Below are 24,994 nucleotides of genomic sequence, written 5' to 3'. Positions count from 1 at the left end.
AGACAATTAGACAAAAAAAATATGTGAAAGGAGGGGAGGGAAGAGATGAGAATAGGAAGAGAGAGAATTCTATTCCAATATACATATATAAAACTTCAACGAATGAGTGTGCCAACCAGACCTTTACATGATTTTATTAATTAATTTACATATTTTATATGAATATAGGAAATAGTTGATGTTTTATGTGTAGCTACATATGTAGCAAACGTATATATTGTAACACTACGGACCGTTACACCCAAGGAAAACAAACCAGTAGACTGCAAATCCAATATTGTTGAACCACTTCAAAGATAGACATCCCTATGACTGTAAACTTTCCATTTCTGAGAGTTTTAAGAAGATTTCGGACCGAGCTTTTTCTAGTGCACTCGACAAATTTTCAGGCTTCCTCCCGCCTGCCTGAGCAAAGTTAGGCTTTCCACCGCCTCTACCACCACAAAACTCAGCAATAGGCCCAATGAACTTCCCTGCATGCATTCCCAACTGGACAACCCCTGGGGTGAATGCAGCAACCAAACTCACCTTCTCATTCCCTCGACAAGAGCCTAGAATCACAGCTGCTGGATCTCCTAATGTATCAACAAGATATTCCGCGGCTTTTTTCAGCGAATCAGCGTCCGTATCATCCATGGACTCAATTAGTACTCTGTGATATGATACAATTTTTTTCCCCAAAAGCAAAAACAATCAATATCAAAAAAAAAAATAATAATAATAATCTAAATAAGATCTATGTGCACTTTTAAGCTCAAGATACATATGCTTCATATAATTAAGCTCTTAGAGCATATCTAAAAGAAATGTCAAAATATCCAAATCTGCAATAACAGTAATAAAAGACAGCAGTAATGTTTTCCAACCAAGAAGCCAAATTTGATGTGGCATGACTTAAAAATACATATCTCCCCCTTGATGCCAAATTTGATAGCGCCTTCAAAAAAAAAAATTATTAAATGCTTTTTATTAATTTCTTTTATTGATTTAAAGCATTGCCTTTTTGTTTCATTTCATTGCCAATGTAATATTTAAATATACCTTTCAATTCATTTTCTTTCATTCCCAATGCAATGAAAATAAATATCAATTTTTGTTTTATGTTTAAAATTTGACATATCCGGTGGAGAATAGAACTTTAAAAAATGTCAAAGTGCCACATAAGTCTTCAAATTTAAATTTTAGGTTTGAAATTTGACATCTCATTTAAAGATAGTCTTAGATCATGTGCAATGGTGTGGGTTTACACCTAAATTTTTAGCCTAGAAAATTTAAGTTCTAATCTAGAAACCTTTTTTCTCCTCTAATGGTTGTGGCTTAAAATTATATGTCGAGATTATTAAAGAATGATTTTAGCCTAATTTTTTCGGTAACTTTTCAATAAATAAATTTATGATCCTAATTTATTTTTATGAACATCCTAATATATTTATGATAAATAATGAAAAATACTAAACCTACCCAATGAAACATGAAAGTCATGGAACACTAAATGCTACAACAATTGCTAATACGAACGATAATTAAAACACTAAATAAAGATTAATAAATGATAATTTAACTACTACATAAAAATTACAACAATTACTAATACTAATAATACTCATCATCATTTGGTTGACTTGGTGGTGGATTTCATGATGAACTTGGGTAATAGACATTAGATGGGTCATCATCCTCAAAGATAATCTTTGTGGCATTCCTTCTTATAATTTCCGATTGCTTCTCACAGAAGAACTTTCTATTTGGAGTGTATTTGTTGGGTCCTCTCTCATTACAACAAAATCAAACCTTTCTTGCGCTAAATGGTCTCTTGTATCTTCCCTTGCCGCTTCTCATTAAAGAGTAAGCGCATTCAGACTGTTAGATCTTTTAATTGTTTTAGCCATTGGATTTAATTTTGGTCCATTAGATTTTTTTTTACTATTAGATTTTATTATACATCGATCTCACAATGGTTTGATGTATTTATAAATTAGGTTTCAAAAATAATAATTTGAATATGGATAGTTGGATCAACCAAAACTAGCCATTTGGCTCGGTTTGGGTTGCTGACAAAGCTGTCAGTGGTGGGTCCCACCCACTGCAGCTTTGTCTTGTGTGCGTGAGTTGGGTTCATCAGTGCACCGAGCGTGGTCTTCAAGTACGCGCGTTCATGCGTATTGGTGAGCCAGCCGCTTAACCTTGGCTGGTATTTTGGATGAAATTTTGCCCAAAAACAAGTTTTTGGTTTACCCAATGATTGAAAAAACCATGGGAGATTTAAAATTTAGATTTTAACCCAACCATTGGAAATCGTCTTAAGGTTAACTGATGCGGTGAGGGAGGGCGGGGTATAGGGTTAGAATTAGACTAGGTTCAGGAATTGGTTCCCTCCAATTTAATTGGGAAAAAAAAAAAAAAGGGTAAACGAGGAGGCAGATAAGTTACCCGACTGTTTTTGAACTCCCCACAGAAATTCCCTGGGTTGCCATTACTGATGCTTTGTGAACTGCTATCTTTTCTCGCAAAGTAGAAGCTTCATTTTTGCTCATCTGTAACTCCTCCAAGAGGTTGTCTACCCTATTTTTTGCTTCTTCAGCTTTCACCTTCACAAAGGCAACATGCACAATAGTAAACACTTTGTTGCTTTCTCAAGGTCAAAACCTTGTTTGCATGAACAATGGTAAACTAAACAAAGAAAAAATAACATTTCCCTTCACAGAACATAGAACAGTAAAAGAAAACATACATTGAGGGTGGAACACAGCTGCTTCATATGATAATCTCTGGAATTGATATATTCCATAAACGATTCACCAGCCACAGCTTCTATGCGCCTGATTCCGGATGCTTTACCTTGTTCAGAAAGTATTTTAAACCCGCGTATTTCAGAAGTGTTGCTCACATGAGTCCCACCGCAAAGTTCCATGGATATACCAGGAACCTCTACAACACGTACCTACAATACAACATGTCGCACACTTAAGCGAAAAACTCATCAACCAATTTAGTTTGAAATATCAAATATGCAATATATAGAATGTCTCATCAAATGCTTTGAATACATCTATCTACTCGTACCTCTTCACCATATTTTTCTCCAAACATTGCAATGGCCCCTGCACCTTTTGCTTCAGAAAGAGGCATCACTTTCGTTTGAAGCAGTATTGCATCTGCAACCCAGTTATTTACTAGTCTTTCAATTTCAGCAAGCTCACTGTCAGTAAGCAGCCGGCAGAAGTTGAAATCAAATCTTAAACGGTCAAAAGCCACCAATGAGCCAACTTGTGAAGTTTCATGACCTAAAACTTTCTTAAGAGCAGATTGAAGCAAATGTGTGGCGGTATGATGAACCTGCAGAATACCAAAACAATGTTCAGTTTGCAAGCTAATTTAACAGTTATAGATATTATATACTTGATTACTTAATACCACTTAATACATCCATTTACACTGAAATTTCTAGTGTTAAATCTTGTATACCTTAGCATGTTGCCTTAGTTTTGCATCAACTGTTGCTTCCACTTCTTCGCCAACCTGTAGAACTCCCTCTCTGATTGTACCCTTATGAACAAATATGTTGCCGAATTTTTGGACATCTTTTATCTCCACAACAACCTTATGTTGGTTTTCACCTGGAATATATAAAGTTCCGTGATCTCCAATTTGACCACCTGATTCTGCATAAAATGGAGTCCGGTTCAACCATATATCAGCATCACTTCCTTCGGAAACCTGCATGACCTTGTTCCCATTCACTATAAGGCCTTCCACTATTGCTGCTGTAGAAAGCGTAATGTAGCCAACAAATTCAGTGTTGGGAACATTTTTCGTAAGATCAGCACTATTTCCCATGGAAAGTTTGACATCAGTATGTGCAGCCTGAGATTGACGACGTTGGTTTTCCATTTCAGTATGAAAACCATTCATATCTATACTTACACCACGTTCTTCAGCCACTTCTGCTGTTATTTCGACAGGAAACCCATATGTATCATACAAAAGAAAAGCATCCTTGCTGGACAAGCAAGGTATATTCCCACTTTCTTTTGCATTTAATAATGCCTCAACTAGCATTTGCTCAAGAAATTTTTCTCCTCTCTCCAATGTCTTCACAAATTTAAGTTCTTCCCTTTTCAACTCCTCAAGAATATGGGGTGCTCTATCTTTTACATCCGGATTGATGTTGGTGCTCATCTCTATTGCTTTTGCTGCAATGGTGGCTAAAATTGCTCCTTTGAGGCTGCCCTGAGAACCCCCCTTTTTAACAAGCCACCGAGCACAGCGAACAGACCTTCTGATTAGGAATCGAGGGACATAACCTCTTCCAATATTTGATGGAACAACTCCATCTGATATCAGGTTTACAATCGCGCGTAAATGATCTCCTACAATCTGAAACAAAAATTTATATGATCAATCACATTTTATTTTGAGAAGCCATGTGTTTATTGACACAAATTTAAAAGAAATTGCAGCATCTTACACGAGAGCTTACTTTGAAATTCAATTTTGAGCAGTCAACAGCTGTGTCATATGACACATTTACAATTTCTGAGGTCTTCTCTATAATTGGTCTGATCAAGTCAGTTTCATAGTTGTTCGGAACCTCCTGAAGGATGCGAGCCATACGCTCGAGGCCAAGCCCGGTATCTATATTCTTCTGGTTTAAGGGCTCTAGTGAACCATCATCCTTCTTGTTGAATTCCATGAAAACTAGATTGTAGAACTCTAAAAATCTGGTGTCATCATTGAGATCCTGAAAAACAAATTCATCCAAAATGTAAGTAAACAAAAAAGCCTTTAAAGTAATTCAGAATTTAAACCTTTCCTTCCAATGAAAACAAAATGTAAGTAAACATACAGCATCTGAATGTCCCCTCTCTGGTTGGAAATCAAAATACACCTCAGAGCAGGGCCCGCAGGGACCAGTGACTCCGCTAGTCCAAAAGTTGTCATCTTTGCCCATTCTCTTTATGCGCTCAGCCGGAACACCCACCTGAAGATAAAGAATTTTATTCACATTAAACCGGAGTATTAGCTCGAAAAAGAAAGGCAGAGCTTAAGATTAAAGCAGAATGTACATGCAAGTAAAACGAAGAATGAAAGAGTGTATGAGTAGAAAACAATTCACCAACAAGGTTAACATACAAATCATACATAAAAGTAAATATAGATCGGGCCCCGTTTCCAAAGTTTCTCTAGAAAACTTCTGCTCATAAGCACTTTACTATAGAAGCGCGTCAAAAACAACAAACCAACAAGGTTGATATACAAATTGTACTAGAAGTAAAATATATAGCTCCTTTTGGCTAACCTTTTTATGCCAGATTTCAAAAGCTTCATCGTCATCTTCAAAGACACTAACCCATAATCTCTCAGCTGGCAGTCCAAATCTGAAAGAAATTAAACACACACAGCATGCACATATTTTAATTTTTCATGCCACAATAGGATAAAAAATAAGTAATTATAGTAAAGGTCGTACCCAGTGCACAAGGCTCCCGCTTTACGCAGGGTCTGGGAGAGGTGAATGTCGGCTAGCCTTACCCCCATTTATGGAGAGGCTGCTCCCAAGTCTCGAACCCGAGACCTACCGCTCATGGGCGAAGGCACTTGCCATCGCACCAAGTGCGACCTCTAAAAAATAAGTAATTATAGTAAGACAAATAAATAAATAAATGAAAATATGCAGTGTAAGGAGACATTAAAATTTGTTGCATACTCTTTAGTTGAAAGCTCCCATGCCCAAGGTATTGCTTCCTCCTTGAAGTAATCTCCAAAACTGAAATTCCCAAGCATCTCAAAGAGTGTATGATGCCGAGCTGTTCTACCAACATTCTCCACATCGTTTGTGCGTATGCACCTTTGCGCAGTTACTGCACGAGGTACTTGTCTAGGAACCTTTAAAACAAAGTTTCAGAAGATATTCAAATTTTAGAGTATTTCAATTCAGACATTAATAAGAAAAATATCACTTGATTAAGAACTAGTCAGTAGGGATGGGCAAATACCCATTGGTTATGGGTAACCGCGGTTACCCGCCCAATTAAATTAAACGGTTACGGTTATGGGTAACCGTTTAGATAAATAAATGGTTATGGGTATAACCGTTTACCCGCGAAATTTAAATGGGCGGTTATGGGTATTAACCACGGTTATAAATGGGTAACCATTTACCCATTTATTTTATATATGTAAAACTAACACAAACCATGTTCTCGATCCAATAATACTTAGCACCCAATAAATTAGCAATGAATTTATCGGTCATTCTCTCAATAACACTATTACAGGAATGATGATTCTCATCATCAAAGAATTGGCCAAATTAATTTAAATTCCTTGCGGGTAACCGTGAAATTGACAGAAATGCTTTGATAGAAATTTCTTCTAAACAATTTTTGTAACCCAATAATGCTTAGCAAATATTATATTTACCTTCATTGGTAACATTTAAAAATATCGTCCGTAAACTATTATTTCAATTATTGGAATGATATAAGGACTTAAACAATTAAAACATGGAAATGTATGATGAATGTACCCATAATGGTGTTTAATTGTCAAAAAAAAAATTATGACAATTTTTTTTTTAATTTTCAAGTTGTTAAAAAACATGTAGACGGGTGAAAAAAAGGTAATGGTAAAAAAAAAGAAGACAAACGGGTTAAAAAGGATAAATGGGTAAACGGGTATTAAACGGTTACAGTTAAATGGGTATGCGGTTATGGGTATGGTTAACCGTTTATAAACGGTTATGGGTATGGGTATAACCGTTTAGACAATTACCCAACGGTTATACGGGTATGAGCATAAACGGTTATGGGTAAATTAACTGCGGTTACCCGCCGCATAACCATTGCCCATCCCTACTAGTCAGTACGAATTTATTTAGCAATATTTTTGTTTATTAATCTATGAGGTGTCCGTGACTTGACCAGCTTAGACAGATTAAAATATAAATAAAGAAAAGATATGGTATCTTTTAGTTGACCAAATCTGAAAACAAGAAATGAATTTGAACAACCCAAAGATACAAGGAGGAACAGACTACGCCGGAAAATATAGGATGACATTTCCGACAAATAGAAGAGCTTATAAGATAACTTTGTTATTATGATATCAAATTTGAAGGATATATATATAAACCATTAACAACCATACCTGACCAAGGAAAATAGGCTTGAATTGGAGCATTCCAGCAATCGTTAATAGAACTGTGGGATCATCTGGCACAAGAGATGCACTCGGAAGAACTGTGTGACCCCGAGAAGCATAAAAATCCAGGAAACGGCGTCGTATGGAATCACCACTCACACGGTGATGGAGATCCTCCTCCATTTAATTTCAGCTCTCTGCTCTGATTAGTTTTGAGTTTGGGGTTTGAGTGACTCTGGTTCTGATTGGTAATTGGGAGACTTAGTATGTGTGCCTGTTATGTTTGTTTTATATGTCTCTCTGTTTGAAACATCATCACTTCGGACTTGTGGACCAAGAAACAAAATTATTAGTTATATCATAAAAGTTTGTTTGCTTGTTTTTTCCTGAATGAAAAGATATATTTTTGGAAAAAAAAAATACAAAGATATGTTCATAACAAAGGGATTAGTAAAATAAATTGGCTTGTGGACCAAGAAACAAAATTATTAGTTAGGAGAAATTAGATTCTCATTCCTTTTTTTTTCAACCACATTGATTGAAACCTTATTTCTTTTCAATTTTTTTTAATCAAGGTCCCTTGGTTTTAATAAACGTCATTAATTATTTCAATAATAAAGTATTTTACATGTCAATATAATTAAATTTTATTTCTAAATATATTCATTTAGTGTTAGAAACGTTACATTTGATATATTTATATTTATGATTAAATTTGTATCATTTATTTTTATTTTTAGTTTGCACCCATTTTTGTAACTGCCCGTCCCTAATTTTACGATTTTAATATTTTTAAAGAAGTGAATTAACGAAAATGCCCCTATAGGCGAGGTTGTTGACTTTCGTTGGCCGTCGTTTCGTGACATGTACGAGTTACTATTTTACTGTATTCTCGAAGTACTTGACGGTACAAACGCGTAGGCGCAAACGGAATCGAAATCGAAGTTACGTGGAGGTTTTCCAGAACTACAAATCCGAAAAATACTTTTGTAAAAATACTATTTATTATTTTATATATTTTTTATAATTATTATATTACTTTTGTATCAATATTTTATTATAATATAATTATTTTAATATTATTTTAGTGGATATTTTAATAATTTAGTAATTTATTTTGACCTGTGAGTGGGTCTTTGCTTTTGAATATTATATATTTATTTAGTTTCCACATATATACTTAATAAAGAATTTTCTATGTATACCTAAATTAGACTATCGTTTATAAGAATTAGTGAAATGACGGAGTTTACAAAATTATGTAAATCTTACGGGATGCACATGTGTGTGAACTATTTTGGGATCTCAGTTAGGGCCATGATTGACATTTTAATGAATAGTATTATGTCGACTCGAATTATCGATTTACCGTTGGACGATCATATTTATATTATTTGCTCATCATGTGCTACACCGGTGTCAGTACTCGCCCAGGCCAGGGTCATGCTTCACGTGTATGTTCACATCGCACTGCACACTCACTTTGGATCCATTGTAGGTGCTAGTCTTGTCCTAGATTGCTATAGGCAATTAGGACTCGTATGTTATGTACATAGCGTAGTACTAGAGCGTAAATCATTATTACACCCAGTCCTGTTCATGTCAAAATATCTCTACATGAACTCGTGTGTCAACATATGTTGATGAGCACTCGATATGATATATTTGTTTATGGAAGATTATGTGATTATTGGACGTTAGATGTTTATTTACAAAACATTGTGATGTACCAAATTCTTGGGATATTGCAGGCTACGGTAAGTAATTTCATACTATACGTAGTATGTATATTTTGGAAACTATAATTGTTTTACAACGAGGGGTTATTATGTTTCCGAAAAGACTTTTACAAAACTTTATTTTTAGGCCCACTCACCCTTGTTTTTCGCCCCTCCAAGTTTTAGTAGCTAAGTTTTCGTATCGATGAGAGGATTCTTGGCAAATCTTGGTATTGGAGGCTACCTTCGATGATACAATTCTCAATCCATTCTATTGTACTTTACTTATGCTCTGACGTCACGTGGGGAGGGTTCATTCCCGCTCACTGGCGCATTCTTACATTTAGGCACTTTTAGGTTTAAATTTACTCACATTTTCCACATCACTACACTTTATGGCTTCGTCACCCTCTGGGTGTCGCCCAACACAGCTCAATTTGGAGTCCAAGTAGACATTCTGGGTCGGTGTGACGACCCTTCCCTAATTTTCCATGTAATTTCCTTCCCGATTGTGTAAAATGACGATTATGCCCTTATTGGTAAAGTGGAACCTGACATGGACGTAGTTATTCAGCTTTTAATTTATTTTTCTTATTATCGTAATTAAATAGTACTCGTTGTTACGAATGCGTAACTGCGAGTTAGACCCGAATCAGATTTGTAACGAAAAAGTTACGCTTAGTTAAAGTGTGTTAACGACAGGTAGAATTGTACACGTGTGTATTAATTATTTAGTGTTAGAACTATTTTTTTTGATGAGGTGAGCCGGATTGTGTAATTTTAAATTGTACCAAATCTTATCACCTACTCTCTTTAAAATTTGTCCTGTGACCCTCACCACTAATAAGATTTTTCCCCATTTCTTCTCACCCAATTAGAGACCTCCTTTTTGTCCAATCAAAAGTCTTCCCTCTTTCTCTCTTTTTCTTTTCTCCTTCACGTCGAGTCTCTCTCTTCTCTCTGCAACACAAACACCATCATCAAATCTTATAGATTGGACCTCAAACCACCACCATCTTACTTCTCTCATCCCCACGAGTCCATCTGTACAAACTGATCCTAAAATGGTTGAGTTTTGAGTTTCCAACCCGGAGCAACTTGGACCTTCGACTCGGGGGTGGAATCTCCGACGATTTCTAGCTCGTATTACAAGGTTTTGGGAGATTTGGAAGCACCTACTCAACTCCCTGTGGCCACTAAGTTGGAATGTTGAATTAATAAAGCACATAATTCATACACTACATAAACTTAACAATCATATCCACCATCTTCACTTGGTGATGGACTTCGTTGAAATGTTGGGATATAGGGTTCAGATGATTTATCATCTTGAAACATACTCCATGAGGCAGACTTTCGCATAATTTCCTTTTGCTTATCACGTAAGAACTTCTTCCTCTCTGGAGTGTATTTGCTAAGGTCCTTCATCATGAATTCAATTTCAAACCTATTTTCCTCCTTAACCGAGATTTCCTTCATTTGCAAATGCATTTGGGCCGCTTCTTCTTGGCGAGCGCTATGAGTTTCGTGCAATTTTGCAATTCTGGTAGCAAAGTCTCCCCTCGTCGAATCTTGGGCCTTCCCTTTTCTCTTTGCTTTCTTTTGCTTATCTCTTCTTGGGGGCCTTGCTAAAGAAGGAGATGGGGTCATTTCATCGACACCTTCATTTCTCGGTGCAGCTTCACGTTGAAATAATCTTCCCCATTGTTGGTCTGTATCGGTTGCCCACCTTGGACAATCCTTGAGGACATCCCAAGCATGTTGCAACTTAAAAACTTGATTTTTTGGTGTTACTCTTGTCTTGTAAATTTCCATTGCTTTGTCACCTTATGCAAAAAATACATAAAAATAATTAGTACAAAATAATATTATGTACATGACAAATAAAATATCAAGAAAAAAACTCACAATTTCTATGGCGCTCCTTCCACTAGGCATGCCAACCATGGCTCTGTCCAAGCTTCTCTTCCATAAAGTGCATGTTTTGTTGATAGTCTTCCACCGATCATAAACACCACCACTGTCCCGCCCGCCGCCGTTGTAGTTTTCTTGAAACTTTGCAATGATTTTATCCCACAAAACTTTTTTATTTTGATTTGTGCCAACTGCACCATCTTCGCTAACAGAAACCCATGCCAAGCATAAAAAAACATCTTCCTCACAGGTCCAATTACGACCTCTAACATGCTCTCTTGCCATGTCGAACAATTTGGAAATGGAAAGAAATGGTAGAAAGATAAATTGGAAGAATTGTAGGAGAAAATTGAGTTTTGTGTAGATGTTTGAACAAATACATAGGTATTTATAGAGTTTTTGGGTAAATTTTATGTTAAATAAATTTATTTAATTATTTTAGCCGTTGGATTTTAATTTGGGTCGTTAGATATTTTTTTTTTATCGTTAGATTTGAGTATATTCAATCTCAACCGTTGGATTCAATGTATTTTAAAATAACATATTTTTAAAAATGAAATTTGAACATGAACCGTTGGATCAACCAACGGTCCTTAAAAGATGGTCGTCAGATGTAGAAAAGAGCCGTTGGGCTCGGGCAAGTGGGCGACAAGGCCCTGACGCAGGGGTCCCATGCTGTCGGGACGTGATGCCAACCAGCCCGCGTGGGGCGCGTCCGCCAGTGACCGGGCCGAGACTGGCCCAAAATCAGGCGAGTCCACGCGTGTTTGGGAGGAATTTGGCCCAACTTTAGCATTTGGCTTTTAGTCCAATGTTTTAGCTTGGGTTGGGTGGTGTTTGGGGGGAAATTTTGGGGGGAAATTTGGCAAATAACCCAGGGTTGAATTTGGTCTAAGTACCATTTGCTTTTATGTAAAATGTACCCCCTTTTTAATGTAAGAAGTTTTTTTTAAAAAAAAGAAATCTGAAATGTACTCATTGTTATTTTATATAAAATGTACCACCTTTTTTGTATAAAATTTACCCATTTTTTAATGTAAAATGTCATTAAAATAAGTAATGACAAATCATGGATTTTATTTAAATATAATTTATCTTAAGGACAAATCATGTCATTAAGATAAATTATACTTTTTTATATATAAGTATAATTCATTTTTTAATATTTTCAATCCCACCATTATGGATTTTATTTAAAATCTCATTAATATTAGTAACTACAAATATCAAATTATAATTTAAAAATTATAATAGCCGAAATGCATTATTGCATTAATTTTAGAGACTTAAAAAATTGAAAACCAACAAGGTTTCAGTCAAATAACGTTGATAAACAAGGACCTCATCCAAAGGCAACCTATTAGTTAAACCACAAAATAAATTGGCATCGAACCTACCTTACGAGATTTGAACCTAAAACCTTTAACTTATAAGTGATGAGGAATAGCACTGACTAGACCGTAATGAAATTCGTAACTTGAGAGATTGAAAAATCTAAAAGAAGATAATTGATTAGTTGGTTTTTAACATTTGTTAGTTTTGGTTTTAGGGTTTATGAGTGACTCTGGTTCTGATTGGTAATTGGGAGACTTGGTATATATGTGCGTGAGACTATTATGTTTGTTCTATTGTTCGTCTATCTTTTTGAAAAGTCAACACTTCTGACTTGCGGACCAAGAAACAAAATTATTAGTTAAATCACTAAAAGTTTGTTTGTTTTTTCCTGAATAAAATTATATATTTTTGGGAAAAAAATATATTTACAAAAAGGTTTTTAGTATCAAACTCGCCATTCACGAAATTTGAATCTAAAATTTTTAACTTATAAATGAAGAGGAATACAACTAACTAGACCGTAATGAAATTCATAACTTGGGAATTGAAGAATCTAAAAGAAGATAATTTATTAGTTGGTTTTTTCATATATCAAAACATTAATTTTTGCTATGTTTGTTTTATATGTGTCTATTATTAACGTTCACACTTCTGACGTGCAGACCAAGAAACAAAATATTTGAATCAATTAGGAGAAACAAAAGAAATAAGAAAGTAAGTTCCCATACGTTAAATAACGGGAGAGAACCGGATGGTTACTTTTGCATCATGCTATTAACATTCCTCGTAAGTAAACATGCTCTAAAAGAAAACCCAACGGTTTTGAACTTCTCAAATTTGGAACCCTAAGTGTTCTCTGGCGTTATTGCTCAAAAAGTTACAAATCAAGCCGATCTCAGATAGGTTTTTATTTTCTAATCAAATGTGCAACTTACAACTGGAATTGGATGGCTGAGATTTATGGACCTATTTGCTATCCACGCTCTACAATATTAACAATTTCCCCTTTCCATGAAAGGAAAAAGAGTAAATCTATATTCATATCCCCACCAGTATGACAAACAATATTCCTTGGGAGCCTTCAACTAGAACCCTTATGAATGACTTTTTAACTTGCCTTTTCAGATAGAACTGAGATGATCTCGGACCGAGCTTTTTCAAGTGCACTGGACAAATTCTCAGGCTTCCGCCCTCCTGCCTGAGCAAAGTTGGGTCTTCCGCCGCCTCCACCACCACACAACTTAGCTATGGGCCCTATGAACTTCCCCGCCTGTATTCCCAAATTGACAACTCCTGGGGTGAATGCGGCAACCAGGCTTACCTTCTCATCACCTGGACAAGAGCCCAGAATGACAGCTGCCGGATCTTCTAGCGTCTCTATCAGATATTCGGCTGCTTTTTTTAGTGAATCAGCATCAGTGTCTTCCATGGATTCAACCAGTACCCTGTGATATGAAATTTCCACAAAAGAACAAGGATCAAAATAAATAAATAATCTGAAAAAACACATGGATATCCAGTATGAAGAGGAAGAAATATATGCAAATAATCCAATTAGGGGACTCAATTATTTAGGAACTTTTACATGTGGTTATGAAATTTCTTAGGCTATAATGCAAATTGCAGTGTTTAATTAATGAGTTTCTTAACGTTTAAAGTTCGGTGATTCAATAGGTTAAAGAGCTATAAAAATAGTAGTTAAAAGTCCCTGAGAAAGATAGAGCTTATTAGATAAATGGAGATATAGTTGCAATGCCCAAGTAAATTCGTCTCTTATATGTACCTGACTTTTTGTGAAGTTCCCACAGAAATCGCTTTGCTTGCCATGATCGATGCTTTGTAAACTGCAGCTTTTTCCCGCAAGGTAGAAGCTTCATTTCTTGTCATCCGTAACTCCTCTAATAGATTATCTACTCTGTTTGTTACTTCTTCAGCTTTCACCTTCAGAAAAGCAACATTACATACTAAAAATTCTTGCTCCATTCATAAGGGCTATTAAGGACCAAAAGGCATTCGAAAATTGTAAAAGAGAAGTGAGGGAAAGAAAAAGAGACAAAAACTTGATTTAAAAAAATAAAACGAAACATACTTTGAGGGTGGAACATAGTTGTTTCATGTAATAATCTCTGGCATTGACATATTCAATAAAGGCATCACCTGCCACAGCTTCTATACGCCTGATTCCAGATGCAATACCCTGTTCTGAAATTATTTTGAATCCACGTATTTCAGAAGTATTGCTCACATGAGTTCCACCACAAAGTTCCATGGATACTCCAGGAACCTCTACAACACGAACCTGCAGCAGGTCAAACTCACCAATAAATTTCACTTTGCAACGTATTGGAATAAACACACTGTTTAAGAGATCAAGAGAAGGTGTGAAGCAGATTTAGTATTAGAGATGTTTATACCATATTTAGGGCCTCGTATTTAGACCTCGTATAAATACTCGGGGGACTTAAATGTAATTATGTAATAAAGGAAGGGGCAAATATGTAATAAGTGAGGAGTCCTTATTCTATAAAAGGAACCCTCACCCTCACAATTGGGGGAGGCCAATTCCTAGGCCCTCTCACCCCCTCTCAGCGCTCTCACTCTCAGAGCTCTCTCTCCCTCAAATAAATACATAATCAGTGTGGACGTAGCCCAAACCTTGGGGTGAACCACGATACATCTTGTGTTATTTACATTACTTGCAGATTCACGGTTGGATTTACATTGTTCCAAGACCTCCGGTTTTGTGCATCAACAAGAGATAAAGTAGTAAACTATGAAAGTTACAACAATGGCCATACTATAAAAGATACTCGTACCTCTTCACCATATTTTTCACCAAACATTGCTATAGCCCCTGCTCCTTTGGCATCAGCAAGAGGCATCACTTTAGTTTGAAGTGGTGTTGCATCCCCAACCCATTTATTAACCAGACTTTCAATTTTCGCAAGCTCGCTGTCAGTAAGTGGTCGGTGGAAGTTGAAATCAAACCTTAGACGCTCAAAAGCCACCAACGAACCAGCTTGTGATGTTTCCTGACCTATAACTTTCTTGAGTGCAGATTGCAGCAAATGAGTAGCAGTATGATGAACCTGCAGGGAGCTAAGCATAGCTCAGTTTGCAAGCTAAAATGCTTTGATAGAATTTATTCAAGTGGTTAGAGAATGCCGTATAATAGATACCATATATTTTGACTTTTGTAGTTGCAATTAATTCAGCTCAGAATATATAGATAGCTCTTATAGTTTTGAAGCTTGCTTAAAGTTCATAATTAAGGGGAAAACCAAATGTAGGTTTGTACCTTCGCTCGCTGTCTTAGTCTTGCATCCACTGCGGCTTCCACTTCTCTGCCAACTTCTAAAGCTCCCTCTTTGATCGTACCCTTATGAACAAATATGTTACCCATAGATTTTTGGACATCTATTATCTCCATAACAGCCTTGTACTGGTTTTCACCTTGTGGAATATATAAAAATCCATGATCTCCAATTTGACCTCCTGATTCTGCATAAAAGGGTGTCCGGTTCAGCAACACTTCTACTTCACTTCCTTCGGAAACCTGTAGGACAGGGCTCCCATTCACTATAAGACTTTCCACCACGGCTGTTGCAGAAAGGGTTTCGTATCCAAGAAATTTGGTGTCCCCAACATCTTTTGTAACATCTGCACTATTTCCCATGGAAAGTTTAACAGCACTATGTGCAGCCTGGGATTGATGCCTCTGGTTTTCCATTTCAATATCAAAACCATTCATATCTATACTTACACCACGTTCTTCAGCCACTTCTGCTGTTATTTCGACAGGAAATCCATACGTATCATACAAAAGAAATGCATCTTTTCCTGACAAGCAAGGTGTAGTCCCACTTTCTTTTGCACTTAACAGTGACTCAACTAGCATTTGGTCAAGATATTTTTCCCCTCTCTCCAATGTCTGCACAAATTTAAGTTCTTCCCTTTTCAACTCCTCAAGAATGTGGGGTATTCTATCTTTCAAATCTGGATATATGTAGGTGCTCAACTCGATTACTTTTCCTGCAATGGTTGGTAAAAATGCTCCTTCAAGGTTTCCCTGACCATCTCCCTTTATACCCAGCATCCTACCGGTACGAACGGCTCTTCTAATAAGCCGTCGAACGACATAACCTCTTCCAATATTTGATGGAACAACCCCATCCGATATGAGATATACAACTGCACGCATGTGATCTCCTATAATCTGAAATACGAAAACTTACATGAGAATTCCTACCAATGTGTTTGGTGAAATAAAAACTTAACAGAACGCGGTTTCCTAAACTAGGGCATACTTTGAGGTTCAGTTTTGACTGATCATCAGCTAGACCATACGGTACTTTTGCCAATTCTGAGGTTTTCTCTATAATTGGATAGATCAAGTCGGTTTCATAGTTGTTTGAAACCTGCAAGAAAAATATGACTTAATTGATAAATATTGAACCAATTCATTTGATACTGGTGTTGCAATCAATGCATGCTGCAGTTAACAACATGCTCCTTTAGTTTTCTTGTACAACAGTAGAAGTACCAATTTTGCAAAGAAATTTATATACATTATCATGCAAAACCGGCAAATCAACTGATACCTTCTGAAGAATGCGAGCCATACGCTCCAAGCCAAGCCCAGTATCTATATTCTTCTGTTTCAAGGGTTCAAGCGATCCGTCATCCTTCTTGTTGAATTCCATAAAAACTAAATTGTAAAACTCTATAAACCTCGTATCATCATTCAGATCCTGAAAAATACAGTCATGGCAATGTAAATGAAGGAAAAATCACCGCTGTAAAGTAGTTCAGTATTTAAAACTCCCCCCCTGCAAAGAAAAATTTTGAAAACCAAATACATACAATGGCAGCATAACCCCTCTCAGGATGGAAATCATAATAAATCTCAGAACATGGACCACATGGACCAGCAACTCCACTAGTCCAAAAGTTGTCCTCTTCACCCATTCTCTTTATACGCTCTATGGGAACGCCCACCTGAACCAAAAGCCATGATATATTACAGTATGTTCTTACATGTGTTTAATGTAACATCAATTATATAACTAGAGATACACTTCAACAGTTAGTAGAAAACAAAAAAACACAAAGTCTCATATGATATTTGTGATTCTGATACTAAGAGCATATTGCAGGGACAGAAATATGTTTGTTTCATCAGAAGATACTGGATGTAGGCATAAAGGTAAAAAATGCATGTGTACATTACAAAGGCCAGTCACAAACAGTGCAATGTTGAAAGTCAGTAGGAGATTTATCACTGGCTCAGTTTAAGATAAATGAAATATGCACATGGAAGTAGAGCGAAAAAAGAGAAAATGGATGAGCAGAAAAAACCAAACAATGTTACTCGTAAAAGTAAAAGCAATTATTGGGGGACCTCATTAATGGCTAACCTCGTCATGCCAGATTTCAAAAGCTTCACTATCATCTTCAAAGACACTAATCCACAATCTGTCAGCTGGTAACCCAAATCTGAGAGAAATAAACAGGTTTTGCAGAAGTTATATTAAAAAATAGCAAGAGTATAGCTTGATAAAAATATTCATAATCATGAAAAGTAAAGCATCAATGAAATACAAAAGAAACCATAGGACTACTACTAAAAAGAAAAAGGGAAAAGTACGGTTTCTTATGGGACTGGGCTTATTTTATAGAGCACGAAAGGGATATCCTTCTCAAATAAGAAAGATAATTTTACGACAAGGAGTTTAGATAAGATTCTTTGGAGCTTCCGTATGCAAAACAATAAGGTTGTCTTTGCTATATATATATTATGTATAAAGTGAATTAGGTGAGAATATCATGGCTAACTACTATTCAAAGAATAAGAACAGCAATCATCCTTAAAACAATAACCAGAACTTATAAATTTACATTAATGAGCAATAAACAACATTAAGTTCTTGCATACTCTACAGTTGAAAGCTCCCATGCCCATTGGATTGCCTCCTTCTTGAAGTAATCCCCAAAACTGAAATTTCCAAGCATCTCAAAGAACGTATGATGTCGAGTTGTTCGGCCTACATTCTCCACATCATTTGTACGTATGCACCTCTGTGCAGTTGTAGCACGAGAAACTTGTCTAGGAACCTGAACAGGATCTGCGAGCACCATTAGAAAAGCTACGGATTCGCTTTAAAAATGTAAGGAAAGCAGCATGATCAGAATGAAAAAAAAAAAAAAAAAAAAAAATCCACATAACAGAAATATAAACATAATATGAACCGATGTAGTTAGTGTATGATGTCTATCACAATATAGCAGGTCAAAATTACCCTAACTTTGGGGTTCTAAATGACCTTGATGCCATTAAAATGTATTTTGAGTGTAGACAATATATTCATAAACACCTTAATTACTTCATGGATAATTTTACTTTCACAATTGATGCTGTAATGATTTCAATGGATAAAATAACTATCTCATGACAGGTTTCTAGAAAGTCTGTGTCATACCTGACCAAGGAATATGGGCTTAAATTGGAGCATTCCCGCAATAGTTAGTAGAACTGTGGGATCATCTGGCACAAGAGAAGCACTTGGAAGAACCTTGTGACCACGGGCAGCATAAAAATCAAGAAACCGACGGCGTATGGAATCCCCACTCACAGAGAGATCTTTGGACTTACCCTCCACCAGTTCATCAGTTGCAGACTGTACAGATGCTGAAAAGTAATGCAAGTAAAAACAATATCCTATGAAGATAAAATCCCAACAATAATCAATAAGCTCTTCAACCAAAACGTATAAAATTAGCTACAGCAACCTGATGTACTTTTAGTACTAAACTTCATGCTCCGAACTTGTGTTACAACACAATGCCTGCTGGGAAATACATTGGAAGAGAAGAGGGCTACGTTTGCTGTGGTAATGAAGCCTGAAAAAAAAAAATTCCCCAAAATCGTGGATGTTCAGAAACTAGTGCATGAACATGAAGTCAATGTAGAGCACTGAACTAGCCAAGTTAACATCATGCAATAAAAACAAAATAAAATTAGCGAAATCTGGCACAATTATGATGTGAAGCTGCAAGAAGGCTTGCTAGAGAACCAGATAAAAGTGAGACCTCTCATCACGGATGAACAAGAATTGTTTTCAGTTTACAACATTCACGTCCATATGAGTAACATTCACTCCTAATACCAAAATTGTATAACTTTAACAATTCTGACAACTCATTTTCTTTCCAATTTGCTTCCGGGTTATCTCATGCGAACGAATTAACAAAACAAACATTCTCCATATACGAAATCCAAAATATATATGTAAAAGAAAGTCAAGAAAATACAATGTAGCGGATCTAAAGGTGTATAACAAGAACTAATTTGCGGCAACCAAAACCCATGAACGAACAATCAGGGGATTTTGAACGAAACGACAAAAGTAGAATCTGATCGGAAAATTTCAATCAAAAGGAACTTCAAATAAAAACTAAGTGGATGCAAAAGAGAAATCTTACGTCAACAGACAATCTTGCACCCAGAAAATACTAACAAAAAAAAAGAAAAGAAAACATTCATAGTAAGAGAGTTAGTAGCACCACAAATCGAGCTCCAAAAATAAAGAATTGAAAATTTCAACCAATTGGGTTTTCTGGTAAGAACTAAATAACAGCAGAAATCTCAGTAATTGCTTAAAGAAATCTGTGAGTTGAAAGCAAAAGAATAAGCAGAGTTGGAGAAGAAGGTACCGGTGGAAAGGCCCAATTTACGATTTGGGTAGATGTGGAAAGTTGATTTGGGCAAAACTCTTGAAGTGGGAAGTGGAATGAGAGATTTCCAGCCATGGCTGCTGCACAAGGGCTGTGAAAGCTTCAAGCTTTCCATGGGTGTACTGCGATTGTCCCTCTAAATGTCGTTGTTCTGAGAAATTTCAAACGGGAGTTTATATACGTTGGAGAGAAAGGAGAGGATAAGGCTTTTGCAGAGGTCCACGCAATTAAACGGTTATTCACATTCTGAGGATTGCAATTGATTTTGAAAAAACTAACGAAAAGTTTAAAAATATTTATCTTTTAATGAATTTTTTTTAAAGGTACAGTTAATAATGAATAGTAACAGTTAAAAGTAAAAATGTAATTTTTCGTTAAAAGTAAACAGTGCCAGGAATGTTTTGTTAAAGCTTTCTTGATTTTGGTAAATGGGCCAAGGCCCAGAATATAAGTACCCCAAAGTTCTCCTACATAAACGGGTGTAAACGAGTTAAGTCAAGCTGAATATAACGGTGTTAAATGATCTTGAAATTATGTTTGGCTCAACTGTAATGTTTAAAGTTTCAATAAAATGCTGCCATTTCATCTCAAAAAAATGTTTTATTTTCCTTGGATCTTAATTTGGTGCTCAACCTTGTTTCAAATGTGAAGTGTATGAAATATGAAATAATCATAGCTGGATATTGGGCTTATGGAAAGACGGTGAGACCAAATGTTCCTTTTGTTCAACACTGAAAGTCAGAACTCAAACCAATCTTTTGTACGTGATCATAATTCGAACTCTTTTGATCCATGCAGGTACCATAAAAAATACTTTAGAAAAAAATTTCATGCTCAATCTCCAACAAAAGTTCGTATTCGACGCTAGCTCAAGCTCGAGTTCGTTTTTAAGCTCGACACGTTTAAAAACGAACTTGAACTTTTAAATGACTTGACTCAACTTATTCTTTAAATGAGCTTGAACTTATGTTTGGCTCAACTTAATAAAAATAAAAAAAATAAAAAAAAATAAAAAATAAAGAAAATAAAAACTTAGTAATTATATTATACCCACATTCAAACATTGTGTAGTTTCCAAGTTATGATGGTAATTAAATTATGATTATTTTGGATCTTTTCTTGAGAGGAGGATTGACGGTTTGGTAATAAAGTTTTAAGTTGTTATAATAATATGTGGCTGTTCACTTTCTAGTTCAATATATAATATATCAATAGGTGAACACTTTTTTTTTTATGTAAATTCTATGCTTGTAAATAGGCAGTCTAATGAGAAGCAAATGAGACTTGATTTTCTCCTCCTAATCCCTCTCTTGTCTCTCTATTACTTTTTCTCTATATTTTATTTCTAACACGTTATCAACACAATTATCTCTCGATTTTTTTTCTTTATTAATAGAGAGTTAATACCACAATGATGTGCACAACTCCGATGATGTAATTTTTCATTTATAAATACCAATGTGTGATGTGGCTATAGAGTTGTTACTTTTATTTTGTCTTTGCTTCTTTTATGCACGAAACTCTTTGTTTTTTTTACTGCATACGAAATATGGATCTCCATGGTTTACAACATATGTTGATCAATCTATTGTTAGGATTGTGAATGCATATGATTCCTGATGTAAAAAATAAATTGGCATCTTTTTCTTATATACTGCTTATTTTATGTTGTTACACCATTCTGTTATCACAAAGAAGATCAAATTAACCAAAGAGCCAACAAGAGTTGGTCCTCAATTTAAATAATATGTGATGATGAGTTTTTAAGAGATCAGGACCTACATTATTGGATTTGTCTATTGATTTTCAAATCTCATACAATGATGAGTGATCTGCTTAAAAGCCTCATATATACAATGTTTAAGCAATTGAGAGTTTTTTTTTTTTTTTGAAGAAAGTATGATATACAATGTTAAAGCAATTGAGAGCTTAGTATTTTACACGACCATGCATGCTATGCCTAGGAAACTGTGGCTTGCACTATGAATTGTTACACCATTTTTATTTAATTATCAAACGAGTTTATGACTTTTCGTCTATTTTGTATTATTGTCTTCATTAAATGCAAGTGACTATTTATCTACTTTTATTTATAGAATGGTTACACATTAATCAATATGGTCATTATATTATATTTGACGATGAATTTACATGAGATCAGGACCTGCACTCTCTCTCTCTCTCTCTCTCTCTCTCTAATTCTATAGCAAGAATAGGACCTTAATCCGTCAATGTTTAATTCCTATCCAATATGAATGAGAGGCATGTAGCCTTATAAGTATATGAATATAAATTTTGTATTCACGCAATTGGGAGCTTATATCTCATTGCATCCATCACTAAATGGTTCTATGAATATGTCGAACTCGGTGAAACTTCCCATTTTGAGTATTTTGTTTTTCCTGATACTGATGATAAATTATTTTGTCTCTTGAATATGAATGAAATTGTACATCCTAGAGGACAAATTATTATATCAAAACATGAACCTATTGTTCTTTACTGCTAAATAATCGAGAGCCTGAAATTCCACGATTTTTATTACATAGACAACTTAAACTATTTTTTTGTAGCTGTTTCTAACTTTCTAGGCATTGAGAATGACTCTCCGTACAACAAAATATTTGGTGTACGCCACCAAATTTCGATTCAAGATAAACAAACAATGGTTGAGATAATTGACAACTCTAACCCACTTCGAGTTTTGAGACTTATTCTATGATATAAAGGGAAAATAATTCGATCCAATTATGTATAAGTGGTCGAGTTTCATCTCGCACGTTAAGCTTATTAGTAAGCAATTAACGGTTGAGTTATCTCACAATAGCTTGGCTCTTCATTTATTTACTTGTCAGCATTTTTTTATTACGGTGTTTTTTCAATTTGTTAATTTCAATTTTTATTATGCTATTATGAATTTGTTAATAAATTTATCGAATTGTATATCATTCAATTCATTTTTTCAACAAAAGCTCTTATTTTTTCTTATGAATTGTATTGCACAACTATGGAAGTAGTGTATGTTTGTCATGAACCAGAAGTTTAGTGACTAAATAATGGCATGATTATCATGGCCCCTTCATGATCCACAATGATGTGTGTGGAGCCAAAAATAATCACAAGGCGATATGTGGATTCTTGGATAAAAGAGGACAAAAATACCCTTGAGGTACAATAGGATTCATACGCGCGAGCAGCGGGCAATCATCATTCAACCAATCTCATCAAATCCATTCTACAAGGTAATTCCCAAAACCTATTTCATTCCATATATTTTCTACCTCTTTTTCCCTTTTTTGGCTAATCAATTAGCCATTTACTTCATAACCTTCAAAACATTCCATATAAATTGAGTTAATTGGCTAATTAATGGATTTATTCCTAATTAAATCCATCAATCACCAATAACCCATTTTCACACAAAAAAAACCTAGAAGGCCAGCCACCTCTTCTCCAAAGGAGGACCGGCCATGCCCTATAAATATTACCCACTTTTCTCTAAAAACCTAGTTCCAACACTCTTGCAAAACTCCTAAAAAGCTCTCTAAACACTTTTCTCTCTAAATTTTAACTTTAGCATCGAAAGTTCTTTGGCCAAAGCGCCCACCCCCCCAAATTCATTGTGGGCGCGTGAGGCTTTTGGCCTTAACCAAAGGTGTTAGTTGTTTTGTAGGTGCAATTTTGTCCAAGATCAAGGAGGAAGAAATTTGCATCCACAAATTGGTGCTTTCATTGAGAGAAGAAATCCACACTCATAGAAGACTCTCGCATAAAAAAGGTTTTTCTCTATTTTCTAGTCTTCTTGTATTTTTTCGTACGTTCTTATTATTAGAATTTTTTATTTGCAAAGATTCTTTGATAAAATGTAAAAGAAGAATACAATGGCTAGAAATTTAGAAAATTCTACGAGTGAAAATTCCAATATCCAAGGAATGGGACCATGGCGATCCACGAGGCTAAATGCGACAATAAGTGAAGCAGCACCACCACCACGAGTTTCCACCACGGGAACCACCGCGATGGCTACCTCGGTAGCCACCCGAGGTGAGGTCCATGGTGCTTTCACCACGGCCCGAGCCGTGTCATCCAAGGCTCCCGGAACCAAGGCCTGACTCAAGCCATGTCACTCTAAGCCCAACGTGAACTCAACGCGTTGCCAAGTCGAGCCCAATCCTCGCACCCATGTGCATCACACTCTTGTGGCCCAGCCTGCTCCAGCCGAGCAGTTCACTCTCGTGACACAACATGCTCCTGTGGCCCAGCCTGCTCCAGCCGAGGAGCCCACTCTTGTGGCCCATCCCATTCCCATGGCCCAGCCTGCTCCCGTGGCATTCCAAGTAGCCCAAATCGATCCAAGATTAGTTCAACCGTCCCGGTTTCAAATTTTTAGACCGACGATCGAACCGGGAGCATTTTCACCATATTTTTCTTCGGATTTGACATTTCCTAACTCAAATCTCGCGCCCGAAGTATACAACACTTCCACTGTTCAAGGAAACGCATTCATTCCAAGCTATTCCAACCCAAATGGAGAACAACACTTGTCTCGACAAGTCATAGAGGTAACGAGCGCCCTTGCACAACAGACGACCTTGGTGAACCAGCTTTTGCAGCGTACTGAGATGCAACGTGCCTTAGACAAGGTGTCGCGAAGTAGGACAAGGGCAGACTAAGAACTTTTCCAGTAGCGTCCCGGCAAGCAGCCACGAACCGAGTGTTCAGGTAGTGGACACTGCCAATTGGGCCCTCGAGATATCGTATACTCCTGTCTTAGAGCGCGGAGGAGCGTGCACTCTTGACTAGGCCTACAGACGAGTATACATTCACTGTTGGGGTCACACTCTGATAGTCAACATGAGCAACCTTCCAGGCGAAGTGTTCATTTGCGACTAAGCCCGCAAAGAGCATCATCTACCTCACATCGGAGTAGGCAACACGACGGATGGAGAAAAGCAGTCATTCAATATGGCTCAAGTTCAACTGACAACCAGCGAAGAACTCGCTCGCCTGCTAGGAACGCGCTACACGCACCGCATCCACGGCATAGACGAGCCAAACATATAAAAGAGCAGCTTAGACCAGCAAGTCACGGTTGGGGGCAGCCGATAGCTTCACTACCTTAACAAAGGTAAATTCAGGAAGAAGTAGAG

The 24,994-nt window shown here is 36.3% G+C and overlaps 2 protein-coding genes across 3 annotated transcripts; both read right to left on the bottom strand.

Annotated features, from left to right (window-relative positions):
* Positions 1 to 67: 67 nt before the first annotated feature.
* On the bottom strand, positions 68 to 7,402 carry LOC126585905 (alanine--tRNA ligase, chloroplastic/mitochondrial-like). Its single transcript, XM_050250488.1, has 10 exons — positions 7,150 to 7,402; positions 5,708 to 5,886; positions 5,300 to 5,378; positions 4,847 to 4,981; positions 4,481 to 4,741; positions 3,466 to 4,377; positions 3,064 to 3,336; positions 2,732 to 2,941; positions 2,431 to 2,588; positions 68 to 652 (listed from the first exon to the last, which is right to left on the bottom strand). The coding sequence occupies exons 1-10, from the start codon at positions 7,324 to 7,326 to the stop codon at positions 307 to 309; spliced, it is 2,730 nt and encodes a 909-aa protein (XP_050106445.1). The 5' UTR covers positions 7,327 to 7,402; the 3' UTR covers positions 68 to 306.
* A 5,585-nt stretch (positions 7,403 to 12,987) lies between these two features.
* Positions 12,988 to 20,012, bottom strand: LOC126585904 (alanine--tRNA ligase, chloroplastic/mitochondrial-like). Of its 2 annotated transcripts, XM_050250486.1 has the most exons (13): positions 19,824 to 20,012; positions 18,900 to 19,010; positions 18,590 to 18,798; positions 18,046 to 18,224; positions 17,528 to 17,606; positions 16,974 to 17,108; positions 16,712 to 16,861; positions 16,418 to 16,528; positions 15,409 to 16,326; positions 14,927 to 15,199; positions 14,200 to 14,409; positions 13,894 to 14,051; positions 12,988 to 13,555 (listed from the first exon to the last, which is right to left on the bottom strand). In XM_050250486.1, exons 1-13 carry the CDS (start codon positions 19,957 to 19,959, stop codon positions 13,219 to 13,221), a joined length of 3,006 nt encoding a protein of 1,001 aa, XP_050106443.1. In that variant the 5' UTR covers positions 19,960 to 20,012; the 3' UTR covers positions 12,988 to 13,218. The 2 variants fall into 2 exon arrangements, with proteins under 2 accessions (XP_050106443.1, XP_050106444.1); XM_050250487.1 differs by lacking the exons at positions 18,900 to 19,010; positions 19,824 to 20,012 and having other exon boundaries at positions 18,046 to 18,235; positions 18,590 to 18,737.
* Between the last annotated feature and the right edge of the window lie 4,982 nt (positions 20,013 to 24,994).

This window comes from Malus sylvestris, chromosome 10, assembly GCF_916048215.2.
Source record: "Malus sylvestris chromosome 10, drMalSylv7.2, whole genome shotgun sequence".
Taxonomy (NCBI): Eukaryota; Viridiplantae; Streptophyta; class Magnoliopsida; order Rosales; family Rosaceae; genus Malus; species Malus sylvestris.
This window is presented reverse-complemented; position numbering and strand designations above follow the sequence as displayed.